A 16,616-nucleotide genomic window follows, 5' to 3' on the forward strand; every position below is an offset into this window, starting at 1 on the left:
TGACTACGCAGTCCTTTCTGCCATGAAAGCATGGAGCTGGTCTAGTCAATACGGACTCTGCCATGGATGCAGAATAACTGTATGGGTGCAGAAACAGCAGGTATGGCTAGTGTCTTGTTTCAGGGTTAAGTGTGCATCACATACCTAGGGCTGCCTGGAGAAAGTGAGAAAAGTCACGAAAGCCCATGCCCGTTAGAGCATGGCAGATGTTCAGAGACCTTCACTGCAGCCCACTTAGCTTACAGATGTGTCTGCTGACACATGGAAAGGAGAGTCACACAAGTGACTAGCAGAGCCAGATCTTAAACCTAGTAACAGCGCAAGCCATTTTTTCTTTTCAACACATCCTCACACCTGGAACTGCTCATCACTCCTGATCGGTTGTTTCACACCGATTGATTCACATAAATGCACTGGGTATTTCTGTTCTACTTTATAGACGTGAAGGGTTTCCTGGGGGGGGGGGGGGCTGTGCACTGTGGTATACAATTAGGACACGGGAGATTCAGATTTCCATAGCTGATGCTCATCCTGTCTCCTGTCACCTGGCCATGCCTGGCTTTGATACTATCAGAACCCTCTGTCATGACTTGGCTTGTTTTTTTTCTACCCATTTTCTCTCTCCCTGCTTTGTTTGTGTGTCCCCCTTCCACCAAGGCACAAAGGCTCACCATCAAGGGTGGGAACCTGGCGTCCACTGCCACCCTTACCCATTGCCTCCTCATTCTGGCTGTTGTCATGTCTGGAAAGCCAAGCACTGTGGCTTGACTTGATCCTCAAGTTCCCTAATGAGTGAGGGCACCAGGGAAGTTAGGCACTGTGGCTAATGCGTAGCATGGTGCATACGTGGTAGAACTGAAGAACTTCCATAAACGGACCACTTGGTTGTCATGATGACTCTGGCAGGCAGTAGACTCCGTGCACACTTCACAGTTGAAGAAGCTGAGGCACAGGCACATGAAGAAACTCTCTCAGGTCCCAGAGCTGGCATGTTTGCCGTGCAAACATTTGAACCTGTGTAGTTGTAATGAGAACAACATCATCCATCGCTTGTTGCTTTCCTGTAGTGAACCTCAGTTTTCAGGTTTGACAGAGGACATGGTTTCTCTTCCATTCAGTCGTTAAAGTGATTCCTCAAAACAATGAGCACACGAGGGAGGTTTCAAGAATACAGTTAGCTGCAAAGACCTTCAACTCTGTGTGGTTTTCTTGACTAAAGAGATAAGGGGTCTAAAGAGAGTGCAGTATGACATCTATAGACAGAAGCATATAGACAAACACACAGTTTTGGTGAAGGATGCACAGTCCTCTTGTTGGATATTTTACTTTAGCAGGTAAAATCATGTCTTGTGCTGGGACTTGGCTTGCGCATTTGGAATCAAACACACTCAGCTGGTTTGGTTCCCTCCTGATAACACCCACAGAAGTAGTGTTCTTAGACTGGATACTCAAGGACGTTGGCTCGTCTGTTCTCAAATTAGGCAGAGCAGTCAGTAAGGATATCCCTATTATCAGATTGTCAACAAGTGCTGAGCACAAGAAGCAGCTTAGGGAAGAATGGAGCATCTAGGCAGTCCAGAGAGGTTGCCATTCCGAGAAAACAGCACCCAAGTGTGAGGCAGGGAAAGCCAGGGAAGGGAGGGCAGGGAATGACATGTATACTTGAATAGAATGAAGGGCACACCTATAGACAAGAGGTGGGGCTAGAAATGTCTGGGTTCCATATGGAAGCTCTGGAGTGCTAGCCCACATGCTTGCCTTCTTCTGAAGGCTAACGTATCTTAGCAGGTGGGTGCCATATTTTGAAGGCAGATTTAGCCACAGAAAGTGCCAGATGAACAAAGGAAGAGAAGGAGAAGGAGAGAGAGGGAGTCTTGAGAAAGTAAGACCAGTACCTTATGTTCCCACCTTCCCCAGTGAGGCCTCTGGGACTTGAAACTCCCTGAGTAGATTCCAGTTAGCTCTAATACATCCTCTGCTGCAAACCTTGCTCCTCAGCCAATTCTGGCCCTTGTAGTGCTGAGGTCTGCAGGCCTTGAGAGGCTAGAGGCCAAATGCATCATAGTCCCAGGCCAAGGATCCAGGAAATTGGGGTCAATTTCCTACTCCCCTGAGGGCCCAGCAGAATCATGGGGCTTAGAGCTTGGGGCTCCAAAAGGGAGAGTCCAAATCCTCTAAAGTCCAAAGAAGCTGCATAAGCTTGCCACAAGCCACTTAAAGAGGCCCTTTAAGTTTCCCTGTAGCTGCAAGCTCAGATGGGCCACATTCTCCCAAGGGCAGGGAGGTTCTCTTGCAATAGTGTCCAGGACAGACCTCAAGAAGGGCCCCTTCCTCTTCTCAGTTCTGATTCCATGCAGCTGCTTTTTTTATTATTATTATTAAAGACAAAGCAGCTTCAGCCCATCTCAGCCCTTTTACATTTTATCTCACAGACACTCATTGTTTATTCCCTCGTTGATTTGTTTACTCACTTATGCCTTTTATTTTTCCTGGCTATTCCTTCATTTACTTCCCATTGAGTTTTAAAAAAAAAGTCTTCTACATATTCATCCCATCCCTCCTTAACCAACAAGTCTTGAATGAACAAACATAACCACAGAGAGGTAAATGGATAGACTGAGTGGCCTCCATTACTGAGAGGCTCTGAGGATGCAGGAGCGAGTCAGGCAGTGTGCAGGCTCCTGCAGAGCCTCTTGATCCACTGGGGAAGGATAGTCAGCCACTTGTTTCAGAGTAGAACCCAGTCTTCTGAAGCCAGCATCCAAGAGCCATACCTTCTGCTTTCTGCCTTCCTTTCCTCCTCCCTCGGGTCACAGGACGGAGCCAGACCAACCTCATTCATGCTTACTGCACGGCCTTACATTTGCCCATGAACTTCCCTCTTCCAGGAGTGAACTTCCATTCCTTTTCTGCCTTCTCGGAGCCCCATTCAACCTCTGCTCTGATTCAGTCTTGGATGTTGAGTGGGGCCTAGAGAAAGTCCTGTAGTTTCAAACTGCACTTGCTTACAGAAGACTGAGGAACAGCCTGTTGCTTACCCTAAAGAACCCAAAACAGAGATACATATAACCCACTCTGAACTCTGTTGGGGCCATTATGGCTGGAAGTATCTTGGAAGAGAGAGCTTCTCACCCAGGTTACTTTCTCATTGTCTAAAAGGAAGGAAAGAGTGGTTGGTTCATAGCTACCTTTTTTATGACTCCCCCTTACATCTTACTGTCTGGATAAGTAGAATACATGATGGGTTCCTGACTTCTCAACAGAAACAACAATAATCATAAAATAATTCTCAGCCAGAATTACTCCAATTAGAATTTCCAGAGAACCATAATCTAGGAATTAGGAACCTGGGAGTTAGACAGTCTGGGAAGACCAGAGCAAGTTTCTTTTTGCTCTGAGTCCTCAGTTTCTCCATTTGAAAATACTAACAATACCCCTGTTTCAAGATGACTGAGTTTCAGCTATTAGTAACAAGTTGTTTTGGAACACTGTTTAAAGCTGTGGGGAAATGACAAATTGTTTCATCTTTCATTCTGAGAGGTATGTCCTTTGGGCAAATGGAGTCTGTCACATCCTAAGTATGTTTCTGTGGTGCTCAGGGCCGTGGGAGCAACATCATTCACTGCCGGAAAGATGGTACCTGGAGTGGCTCCTTCCACGTCTGCCGAGAGATGCAAGGCCAGTGCTTGGCTCCAAACCAGCTCAACAGTAACCTCAAATTACAGTGTCCTGATGGCTACGCCATAGGTAAGATGGCTATGCCACAGTAAACAGGGGCATGTGCATGTCTGTCCAGGAGCATAGACCAGTGCCTGGTGCATTTCTGAGCATATGTATGTGAAACCAGTCTTGGTCTGTGAGGGAGACAGAGAAGAATGAAACAGACTATTTCCTCCCACCAAGAAACTCAGGAATAAGGATCCTGATTGTACTATATGATTACATTATATGATGGCCTAATGTGTACAGTTGTAGTACAGAAATGCTCTCAGTTACGAAGGGGAATACACAAGTGCTCAGGGGAAGTGATGCTTACCTGCAGCATTGCTAGACCTTGTCAGGTATTCTAGGGAGAAGAATCTGAAACCAAGTGACCAATGAGCAGGAAGTAAGACTCTACACAGGATGCACAGTGGTTGTTTTCATTATGAGTTGTAAAAATGTACCCCATGCATCACTCAAGAGCACCTGGTACTGTTCAAACTCTGGTCCCCCAAAGGGCATCAGTAACGATCCTCTTAATGAACTTTATCAGATGAGAGAATAAAACCTCAAATGGACAATGGAACTCACTCCAAGTCTGAGGTTTGACATATTCCAAAGTGACAGTTCTCTCCTCAGCATCCTGGCATTTTCAACATTGTGTGCATGAGTGTGTGTGTGTGTGTGTGTGTGTGTGTGTGTGTGTGTGTGCACATGTGAGATTAGCCAGCTTGAGAAATGCTTACAGTGAATAACAACCCTGGGTTTGCTTAGTAGAGCACAGGCTCTGGGACAGATGCATTTATTATCAGGTGTGTGGCTTTCTCTGGGGAAACTTAGAGCACATAGAACCTGACCTAATTTAAGGGCAATGATGCTGACCTCTTGAGATGATTCCCTAATTGACTGCAGTGAAACCTCCAGGGAACTGAATGTCCTTACTCAGGGCCGGTGTGATTTATGACAATATTGCCAAGGCTGTCTGGCAAAGAAGGTCGTCTAGGCATGTACAAAGCCAGCAAGTTCTTTACCAGGCATGCTGAGCCTTGTCACTGTACATCCAGAAGCAAGGCCTGTGGATGGACAGGGAAGGTTCCCAGGGGCTGTCCACTTCTTTTTGAAGGTGAGAACACAGAAAATCAGATAGTAGAATTTGTTGTCGTATGAACTTAGAGCCAGCACCAGCACATTGTTTATTGTGTTGGCTCCTGCGAGTCGAAAGGTCACAAGACACACTGTTGCTCTCTCTGGTCAAGACCTTACAGAACGACTGAGGGACCCTGACTGGAGAATTATGGAGAAATTGGGGGCTTTGTGGGGACTACTACATAATCATTCTAGACAGATGGGGCAAAAAGGGTCTCCGTGATTTGCAGCACTGGCTGCTGCATCCCAAGGCCAAGCCTTCCTCTTCTCCATTATTCCTGACGGGTGTGCATGTCTCTGCACACCTATGTCTGAGAACAGTCTATAGACAAAGGAAAGGGTGGATGGTGGTGATAGTTCTCTACCCAACGGGAACATTTACATAGCAGAAAAAAAAAAAGAAGAAAAGGGAATTTCTATGATACCAGTACTGTGTTGTCTTCCTGTCCCTTTAAACCCATGTTCCCATGGTAGTGTGGTTGCTCATCCTCTGACTACAGTATTCCAGGACTGTCAATCAGTGGTTGGGGGGTGGGAGACTTTTAGGGGAAAAAGGGAGAGAAAGGGGGAACTTGAGGATACTGGTGGAGACAGAGAAAGAAATGGGGGCAAAGTGGTCCCACCTCTATTCCTTGCTTTCCAGTGGCTGTCATCTAGACCCGGGAAGAACCCTACCCAGGAAACTTCTTTCCCTATGGAGAGGGGTTTGGTTAGAAACCTTGTGTTAGGGCAAGGTAGGTACCGAATTTATGGCTGAAGACTCAGTAGGAGTCACTCTGACCCTCATTAGTGATGCCCCGAACAACCCTGGGAGCATGTGTGATTATCACAAGCTTTAGGAGAAGTCACTCCCATTCCTGAGAGAAAGAAGCAAGGGCCTAGTGAAATCACCACCCTGTAATGATGTCCACTGTGGCCCATATGCCACAACACTGCAGCCTGGTCCTGAGATCCAGAGCTTGGCATGTGGGAGAGGTGCCAGCAAGAAAGGACAAGGAAAACAGGGAATGAGGTAGAAAGAGACAATGTCAGAGAACAACCAGTGTTTCCTCTTCCCATCATGCTTTTTCCTCCTCTCTTGGGACAGACTGCCTTTGTCTATTACCCAGACATCTTTTCCTTCTCCAAGGCAATTTTATCATTACAACTTTCATCTTTGCTCCCTCCAAACTCCTTTAGAGTTGGTCTCGTGGTAACAAGAAGGGCACTGGATAAGCTTGTGTGTGTGTGTGTGTGTGTGTGTGATTGTATGTATCTGGAAAGGGATGCTTAGAATGGCTAATTGGAAAGGATACTTACTAGAAAGATTTGGCTCACTCTTTCCACACTGAATGGTATTCAGAAGTTTGAACATGATGCGGAAGAATGACCTCTTTGGACCTGGTCAGATTCTAACAAGCTTTGGAGTAACAGGGACATACCATGGCTCATAAAAAGCTAAATTTTCAGGAGACCGTACGATGTCAGTGGGTAAAACAGAGAATGGAGGGGGCAAATTAGAGTCAACTTGTAAATCCCTAGCCAGAAAGTTTTTAGAAATCTCTGTCCCAAAGCCTCCTGTGTGCTGTAACTGGCTTTGCTGATCGTCGCCCTCCATTGACTTATGACTTGATTTGCTTATTATCTCATTAATTATCTAGCTCATCATTTCCCCACTCACTCACTCACGCCCTATGCCTCACTTCCTCTTTCATAAGACACCTATCCTCATTATGTCTTTCTGTAACTCCTTCATTCATCATTCATCCACTCATTCACTCACTCACCTCCTCACCAGTTAATGCAATAATTTCCTCATTGTTTCTTTTACTCAGTTCATGCATTTTTATTTCTTGAATGCCTAGTGTGTGCTACGTAAGGTTACAGGCTCTGAACATAGACAGAAGAGGGAACAAGGGTAGAGATGGCAACCTAACATGGTAAAACAATCACTAGGCAAATAGTAGGTGGCAATTTGACAAATACCATTGAGTGCCTGTGAATGGTTGGTCTTCCTTGAGCAAGTGGCACTTGTGCTAAGGTCTGGGTGCCATTAGTAGCTTGTTAGTAGAAAAAAGTGGAAAGAATCCAGAGAGGACAGGGATAAACATTCAGCAGAAGAAGCATGAGGAGTAAGATCATGCAGCTGCATACATTGTGTTCTCACTAGGCCAGATGCATGGAGCTCTCTCACAGAATCACACACTGGGCTGTGCTCAGAAATGAGTCAACAATGCCTTGTCTTTCTTGGGGCAACACTAACAGTGGAGGCGAAGCATGGCAGGGAGCAACACCAGGATGAGACTCATCAGTGTCCAGCATGGTTACTCAATGCAGTAGGCATTCAGAAAGTGTGCTTACCCAACACCAGAACTGACATCACAGGGGCATTTGAGCTGGTCCTTGAAAAGCTGATAGGATTTGGTCATAAAAAGACAGTTTCAAGCAATTCAGGGAGATGAGGCAGATAGCACTAAGTACAGCTCGGTTCTATAAGGCCAAGCAGGACATCAAGATGATGGGGAACAGATTGACAATGGGCCTGGAGGATGTCCTGAATGTTGGAAAAATGGAGTTAATTTGTGAGGAGGATTGGACAGGCTTTCTGGTGGAGACAACACATAGCAAAGTTAACTTCTGGAGTGATTACTGTGGTGGTAGTTGCTAACTGGGTCAGATGCAGGTGAATGGAGCCAAAGAGATCTGAAGCGACTTTTTCAAGGGAGTCCTCCCTCCTTCCCACTGCCTGTGTGGACCGCCAAGTCCACTGGGAAACAGAAAAATGCAATGTTTACCCTGAGCATGGTGGCCCTAGGTATTTGGAGATGTGGCTGAGTCATTAGTTTACCTTGTTCTTCCCCTCAGGGTCAGAGTGTGCCACCTCGTGCCTGGACCACAACAGCGAGTCCATCATCTTGCCAGTGAACGTGACGGTGCGTGACATCCCCCACTGGATGAACCCCACACGAGTAGAGGTGAGTGACAAGGGCCACCTCCCTAGGCTAAGGAAAAAGGGAATGCCACTGCTGAGCTCTTACTATGTCTTGGCTCCACTCAAGTTCATCCGTCTGTGTGTAGGATCTCATTTAATCACATCTATTTTCTGGGAAACTGTTTTTCACAACGGTTTTTCAGTCAATAATTTTTTAGTACACCTCCTCAGCTTTTTTTCCTAAAAACCTTGTATTTATTTTCTTCATGAGTGCTGTGGGGAAACTGAGTCAGCAAGTACACATAGGTAGAGGACATAGAACTGGATTCCAGTCTAGAGTTTGCCTGTGTGGCCTGTATCAGGACAGGGCTGTTTGGTACCTCTAGCACCTTCCAGGTAACTGTACTTTATGTTGCCTCAATCTCTTCCATCCTTCTCCATGCTTTACTTCTTTGGTAAAATTCAACCAAACTGGGACATTCAGGATAGGGAACTAGTCATGTCTAGTGTGTATGGAGTACACGCTGTATTCAGGTACTTGGAGCTTTGCATACAAGATGACTTAAATCTCATCCAGTGGTCTGTGCTCATGGATACTGCTAGCTCAGGTGTCCCAGAAAGAAAGATCAGACCAGATGCTTATTCTGGACACTGAGCTTTCCGTGGTGTCAGGGGTCTGGCTTCCTGCCAGATGGTGGTAGATGCTCCTGAGTGGTACCACTGCTAGGCTGGCCTTGATGATAACCATTAGCTCTTAGTTTCTCATGTGTTACCTGACAGGTTGAGGGCTCCAAAGATGATTTGGGACCCCATTCTTATTTTCCAAGAGAGCTTGCTTCTGAGGTTTCCATGGATCCATCTGAGCACTGACTCCTCACCGTGGGAAAGACACAGGGAAACAGGAGCAGAGGGTGGGCAGGCAAGTCTTCAGCTGTATCTCTAGCCACTAGCCTTCCTGCCTGGGATTCTGGGAGCCGCTGTCTGCCTGCCTACTGCAGATGGAGACCTGGATAGCTTGGTAGAACCTGATACAAGGTGTATGGTTTCCTAAATGAGCTGAGGGAATGCTTTCTTCAAGGACTTACTCAGCACTCTAGGCATGGGGACTTGGCCCGACCCCTCAGCTACCTGGTCCCAGTGTTCATCTCCCCTCCTTCCCCTCCTCTTCCTCTCTGTCTCTTCTCTGCCCTTACTTTTGTCTTTACAATTTGGGTTCCCTTAATCCTGCTTCTGCTTTTGAACACTCTTCCTATTTGTCCCCTTTGCCACGTCTTTCATCAGCCTCAGCCTCTCTGCCTACACTTCCCCCACACCCAGTTTCTGTCTTTCTCTGTAAATACACAGTATACCCTTATTTCCTAACCTCAAGCTCCTCCACTACACCCCTCATCCTTAGCCAAATCAATAAAGGGATTCTCCCTAATACCTCAGTGTGCATGACTTAACTCAACACATGCCTCAGTAGCTGCAGAACATGTAGGACTCCCCAGGCAGCTGGAGGTCACTCAGCCCAAACCTCTGAGTCTAAGCTAGAGAAACAGAGGATTATCGTCTGAGGAGCAGGTCAAGGTCTCATGGCAAGGAAGCCTGACCTACCATTCAGGATCCAGACTGGTAGCATCTCCCAACTCTTCCTCTCCCCGCTATCTCCCACATGCTCCTAAACAGAGGAGCATCACCCCATACAAGAGACTTCCCTGCCACTCCAGTACCAAAGGTCTTCTTGACTTGGCCCAGCTCCTGCTTAAGGCTTCTTCTGCCCACTAAGTGAATTCCTATCTTTTCCTCTATGAAATCTTGGCCCTAAAGAGTTCAGTTGTAATTCATCGTGAACTAAACCCAGGGAAGTGAAAGCCCACACACTGCCCCCCTTCCTTGAGTTGCCCACCGGCTTGCCTGTCACAGTCTCCACCCCCTTCCTTGGCTTGCCTGCCTTTATTGATGCTGGACTACCAAGAGAGCCATAACGAGGTTCAGACGTCCATCAGTCTCTGGAGGCCTCATTATACAAGAAGAACAAAAATGTAGGAAAAGGGAGGGGGTGAAGGGCATAGATTGATGACTTCCAGGAATAAGGCAGCTAAGCTGGCCTCTGCTGCTGCCTTGCCCCTGAGCAGTGACAGCCGCAGAAAAGAGAAGGCTGGTGCAGGCATTTCCGGGCCCAGGGAGGCTTTGGATGGCTCCCAGGTCTTCTAAGAAGTGGCTCCATGCACCCAAGTGAAGAAGCTGGTGAGGAATGTGGTTCTGCTCCCTCTTAGCCACCTTTGCCTTAGGGTAAGAGTATGAGAAACCAGAACTGACATTGAATGGATACCTACTGTGAGTTGTCGCTTCCCTTCCTCTCCTGCCATACATCCACTCTCATCCTCTCCCTCCATACATATGTATGCACTCCTATGAAGTATATGAATCTAGACTCCTATTGTTTCAGTGGAGGAAATGAAATGTCAGAGAGGGACCCCACCCAAGTTGAAATTTATTGTAGCCACCCTTGCAGCCCTGTGGAATGTAGAATAACAACAAAGGCAAGGCGTTTATTGATTGCTTGCAAGGGATATGCTAGCAAATGCTTAATAAGAAGGTCTGTATACATGTGTTCATACATACACACAGATATATGAGCTCTAATATTCGGCATTTGCCTGTATCTCTGATGTAAACACTTCTACGTACGTTGTCAAGGTTTCTCAGTGCCCATCTCTGAACACCAAATTGGAAAGATACAAGCAGTTGTGGCCCTCTGGATCTCATGCAGCCCATGAGTTACAGTGAATAGTAAATACTCCCATAAGTTTGCTTCTGTTAGGAATCTTGCTACAGACATGAAAAAAGTAATTCATACAACTTTGCACCTTTCCTTCATGTTTCATGTTCTGGAACAAAGCTTACTGTCTTTCTAGGTTACAATTTTCCTCTTATTGAAATGAGAGCTAGGCATAGGCCAGGTATTCAACGTTCAAAAACATTGAACCACATAGGTGGGATGAATGAGGGAGGGAGGTGAACATATTGTTCTGTATGTTATTTTTACACACAGAAACATTAATTTTGGTATCTGAACTGTTTACTAGAAATATTTCTGAAACTCAGATTAACAAAAATGCAAACTCGTATATATACTGCCAAATGTAGGAGCAAACTTCACTGGTGCAGTAAATATAATTTTCCTTGATATGAAATCATTTGCTACTATCAAGCATATGGCTTGTTAAGTTCTTATGCTTGTATGTGCTCATGAAATCACAGCTAGATCAGAAAGTGAAACTTTCCAGATAGTCACTAGACCATCCAAACCCCTGGGAGGTAATGCCTCTATCACCAAGGCTACTAGTGTTTAGGTATCAATCAGTATTGGTTAGTGGTACTTATTTTTAAACTTCACATAATTGGAATCATGGAGTATATGTTTTATGAGTTCTGTTCATGAGCATATTTTAACTTCTATGAAGAATAAGACTATGCATTTTTTTTAGTATTCTGTCCCCTTTTAAATAACCTTTGTCACACATATACCGTAAACTCTTCAGAGACAGAAATCTGGCAGAATCTTCCTCTAATTGAAAGAGGGAGGGGATCCAAACTCAATGGTAGATGGAAGTGCCTCTAGTTTGGTATTGGATTTGCTGTAAGAAATGCTAGTAATTGTAGGAAAGTATGAAAAAAATCATTATCATCATCATTTATATGATGTGTGTATGTGTCACGTGTCACCATGTGTCTGTCAGAAAGCAAAACTATGAAGTCTGTTCTCTCCTCCCACCTTAATCCAGGCTCGGAAGATTGAACTCAGGTTGGCAGTTTCTTACAGCAAACATTTTACCTTCTAACCATCTCATCAGCCCCCCACCCCCCACTAACACTGTTTTTTAAAAAAAGCTATTTCCAGATCGGGCTTCATTCTAGCCAAACATAGCAATGTGGAAATATGGTGTCATGTGGCTGTGTGTGTGTGTGTGTGTGTGTGTGTGTGTGTGTGTGTGTGTGTGTAATAAATCTGGAGTTTTGTTAATGTTGAAATCTCTCTCTCTTTGCTTTTAATATTGGCAACTAATTTCAACTTTCTAAAGACTAGTATGCCAAAGCAAACATTTCTGTGGCTTGTGTAGCCTGGAAGCTGCTGGTTTACAACCTTTGGATGAGATGGCCTTTTCTAGACTGGATATCTAGACTGGATATCTGGAATTATGGAAGATTCTCTTCATCCATTCCTGAGGAGGGTCTCCAGTGTACACTATTCCTTGCTAGGGCTTCCAGGAATGTCACATGGCAGAAGATACATCTTCTGTCTTCATAAGTTTCTAATCACTGAGTCTTTAGCTTTTATAATGATTTCTAGAAAAAGAATGTAGGGAGCAAAGAGAGGAGGAGAAAAAAGAAAAGGGAGGAAAACTAAGGAAATAAAAATGACCATTGATGGACTAAGTATAATATTATATAGTTTATTATTGCGCTTTCATATTATCTACATCACCTTGTCTCTATGATACTCTGTGAGATAAATGCTGTCATCATCTTACAGATGGATCTTAGAGTCAAAGACATTGCCACTGCCCAATTTATGTAATCAATGTGGTTAGATTAGCTACACTAATTCCATTCTACAAGCCATCTGATGTGCACAGTTTGAAAATAAAACTATGTAGCACGTGCAGACAAAGGACACAGAATTCATTTCCTTCGGAATGAAGCATGGTGGGAACGCTACCTGGATCTTAAGGTCAGAGGTGACTAGTAAGTTTAGCCTACCTGATATAAAGATGAAGTTATTAAGTGCCCCGAAGGGGAAGCCATACATGGGAAAAACGCATCCATGATCTCTTGACTTCTCCTTCATTCATTGACTCATTCATATATTCATTCATGAGATCGATTGTTTATTCCTTCTGACATTTAATACATGTCGGTCATGTATCCTGTAAACACTAGGGATAAAGATAAATGCACAGTGATTGACAACTAAAGATGAAAACAGTAGCACTGGTTGACAGGATTCACACATGGAAGGTCCTGTAAACCAAGGAGAGAGGATAGATTGTCTAAGGAGGCATCCTGGAGAAAGATCTTGGCAGTGAGATGAGAAAGACCAGGTCTTTCTCACATGTCTTTGGTTCTGCTTGGAGCCACTCCATTTTCTGGCCTTATCTTTGGAACACTCTGTTCCTCCTACATTTGTCTCAGAGCCTTTCTACCTTTTCAAACCTTGATTCTTCCCATCAGTCAAAAGAAGATATTTTATAGTAATAATTTTAGGGATTATGAGACTTTGAAGAATGGAGAGCATGAAGCCTAGACCTTGAAATCAGACAGGTTGCCTATGTGTGTGGTTTGAACAATTTAATTTCAAACTGCCTTAGCTTCCAGAGTCACAATAATTCATGGTATAAGGCATCAGTGAGATGCTGTAGGCACAGTGTTTGGAGTATTTTCACTTAGGAGAGTGTTTTGTGCTGGGGACAAGGATGATGATGGTGGTGGTGATGGTGATTGAGTTGTTAGTAATACCACTAATATTTTGGTGGTGATTATGATGGTGGTGGTGGTAGTGATGCAATGAGGATAAATATTGATAGCTAGTGATGATGGATAGTTGCTTTATTCACTTTTTGTCACTGTGAAAAAACACTGGAGTAAATTTGTAGGACAAAATATTTATTTTTGCTCATGGCTTTGAAGACTTTTTGTCCATGCCAAGCCTGACCACAGACCTTCTGGACCCTCTGTGTTATAAAGTAGCATATCATGGTGAGGATATCTGATGTCTCCAAGCTGATTACCCTATTACAGAAAAGAGGCAGAGAGAAACAAAGGAGAAAGTCAGGGGTAAGATATAGATCCTTCGAAGTCATGCCCTTGCCTCTACTTCCTCAAATCAGGACTTGCCTCCAAAGTTTCTACTACCTCCCAATATTCCAGTAAATTGTTAACTTATCCATGAGTAGTTCGTTGATTATGTAAGATCATTCATGACTCAATCATACTCTAAAACTCCATAAGTTGCCAAGCAAGAATTAAAACAAGGAGCTTTTGTTGGTGGCTCTTCCAGTCCTGTTGGTGTTGTGATGAAGGTAATTCCAGTCATGGAGAAAAGACAGTTCAATCTTCCTCCATCCCAAAGCAGAAAAGGAAAACCCTCTTATGAGACCTGGTATGGAAGACTCTGGCTGGGGCAGATGTCTCATTGTCATTAAGAAGAACAAGGCTGACATTTGAGGGGCCCCACAGCATCTCGCAATTCCTGGTGCACACAGCCTACCTTCTCTTTGTGCTGTCACTGCCAGTCTCCTTTCTTGGTTCCCCAGCACACAGAGGGGCCCTGTGGCAAACAGGTGGGGTGTGCAGCCTCGGGTAGCAGTGGAAAGTCCAAAAGCTTGGAAAGATAAATAGTCTTACGTAGATAGGACAAAAGTCCCTTTTCTGAACTCACGTCAGATAAACCTCAACTGACAGAACCTTGTACAGCCACACCAACACACTCCTAGAGAAGAACTAAATTAGTTCTCAAATAAACAGGGGGCAGCATGGGTATTAAGTGTTTGATGGATTCTCACATTGCCGGTTTCTTCTTGAACCTTTACTAAATACTCTCCAATATCCCTGGGTTTGGGATGTGAACAAACTTTTGAATTCATTGAAGAGAGTTCTTTTAAAGTTCCTCAGAGAAGGAAAGCATGTAGGCTTGTCCACTTTGGCCCCAGGACTGGGAAGCAGAGGAAGGAATATATGTTCTTCTTCACATGGGCTCCATACTGGATTCTGAAGCAGACAGAGATATCTGAAACCTGGAACCATTCCCCAGAAGCTTGAGTGCTTTGTCCAAGAAACCGTTCTTAGTATTTGTTCATCTCGATCTGTCATTATAATAAGCCTATGATGGTTTAAAGACCCAATTCACAGGGAATTTTACATGTGGAGTGACCAACATCTTAGCAAAATTTTATAAGCAGTGCAAGTTAAAATTGTAGCCATACATGTTCTACTTCAAATTCTGTGGGTGCCCTAGATTTGCAGCAGTAATTACAACACTCAGGAAGTTGAGGCATGAATATCTCAAGTTTAAGTTACACTGGGCTACATAATAAGACTCTCTCTCAAAAAAGAGGGATGGCAAAATCCAATGGCTTCACTTATCACTAGAGAAATCATGGGGTTATAACTCAGTCTACACCAACTAGACACTGATTAATATCATTAATGTTCTTCTGACACTCAAGAAGGCAGAAAGGAAGGAAGGAAGGAAGGAAGGAAGGAAGGAAGGAAGGAAGGAAGGAAGGAAGGAAGGAAGGAAGGGAAGGGAAGAAATGATTGTTCATTGGATAAAAATCATCTCTACTTTGAAATGGATCCATTCCTTCATTTAAAAAAATATTTATTGAGTATTCTCTGAGTGCCAGGCACTGTCTCAAGCAGAGAGATCCCATCCGTGAACCTGAAGTGCTGTAGAATGGAGAAGAAAGTCACCCTACTTAGTCTTAGACTGGGGTCATGTGACTTTCTTCTGTCAGAAGCTCGCCAAGAAACTAATTACACTTTGGCTCCCAAATAAGTCTGCCCTTAGGGAGAGAATAAGATGGTCACATGCATTTCCCACTTTCTGGCCCATGTGACTATTCATTTCTTAATTAAATTAATGACTGGCACTCAGCCAAGAGAGCAATCCTTGCCCATACATATGCTTCCATACTTCCATGGCTGGTCCCTGACATAGCTACTTCTAGCTGGATACCCAAGCATATGCTATTTCATTTTTGTAAAGAAGCAATTGTAGTGCAGCATGAAAAGAAAGGCCCCTATGGGAAATTTAAAAGGAGGCTTTTAGGATTCTGTGTTACCTTCTTGGTTTTGTTTATCTTTCATTGTTCATCTATATTAAGAAATATTGTCACGCTGGATTTTATGTAATAAGTTAACTTTAGTCATTTTTGGAACAATTGATGTTTTCAAATCCTGGTTTCCTCACTTAAGAGCTATGGAGTTTAGGAAGTTTATACTACTGTGACAGAAGATTAATGCCTACCTCACAGCGTGATAGCAAGAAATACATATGATAATACATAAAGTAATTAGTGCCAAGAATGTACATATTTTAGCTATTATTATCATCATTGTAATTATTGGTACTAAAAGGATACACTGTGTGTGTGTGTGTGTGTGTGTGTGTGTGTGTGTGTGTGTGTTTTGCTGAGGTGATTGTGAAATTTGTGAAAAGCGAGATGTTTAGAGCATTCACAAAGAGTCTTCGGGTGCCAAAATGGCAGAGGGTATTTCAGTGACAAAGAACCAATTCTTTGGAAAACAAAAGTGTGTGCAACTTCAGGGAGTTGTCAGCAGGCTCGTGTTACATTGGAAGACCATGACAGCAAGAAGGTCTTGGGCTTCCTGAAGTTCCGTTCCTCCAGCAACTCCATTGCTCTGACCATAGCCTGCATCAGCATCATTGTAGACACTTGCTCGTCAGCTACAGTCACAGTCCCTGCCTTCAGAGATTCTGGTTTATTAAGTTCAAAACAGGGCTGCAGAATCTTCCACCTTAGTGGGGTCCTACAATGATCTGATAACTGTGATCCTCAGCTTGTATTGGGAGAAGGAGCTTGTACTGTGGGAAGCCTTATTCTATACTTTTCTCACACCTTTCTACTATAGCTACAAAAGAAGGGCTTTTCTGCTCTTGTTTTCTTCCCCACAATTCTGTTTCTCCTCGACTTTTATTCCTGCCAGGGAAATAAAGAACATGACACTTACAATGAACACAAATATTATTTTGATCTTCTTTGGGCCCCTGTTATTGCAAGTACCTGAGAAACTTCTTCATGTCAATATCAGGGTGAGGTCAGGACTTGGATAGTCCAAAAGAGATGAA

At 44.1% G+C, this 16,616-nt stretch overlaps 1 protein-coding gene across 1 annotated transcript in view; it reads left to right on the forward strand.

Moving 5' to 3' along the window:
* Pappa (pappalysin 1) overlaps positions 1 to 16,616 on the forward strand; it is a 252,295-nt gene that overhangs the window by 215,223 nt on the left and 20,456 nt on the right. Inside the window, 2 exon segments of the mRNA XM_037202665.1 lie at positions 3,600 to 3,747; positions 7,693 to 7,802. Of these exon segments, the coding sequence (XP_037058560.1) occupies positions 3,600 to 3,747; positions 7,693 to 7,802 (258 nt within the window).

Source organism: Peromyscus leucopus, chromosome 2, assembly GCF_004664715.2.
Source record: "Peromyscus leucopus breed LL Stock chromosome 2, UCI_PerLeu_2.1, whole genome shotgun sequence".
Classification (NCBI taxonomy): Eukaryota; Metazoa; Chordata; class Mammalia; order Rodentia; family Cricetidae; genus Peromyscus; species Peromyscus leucopus.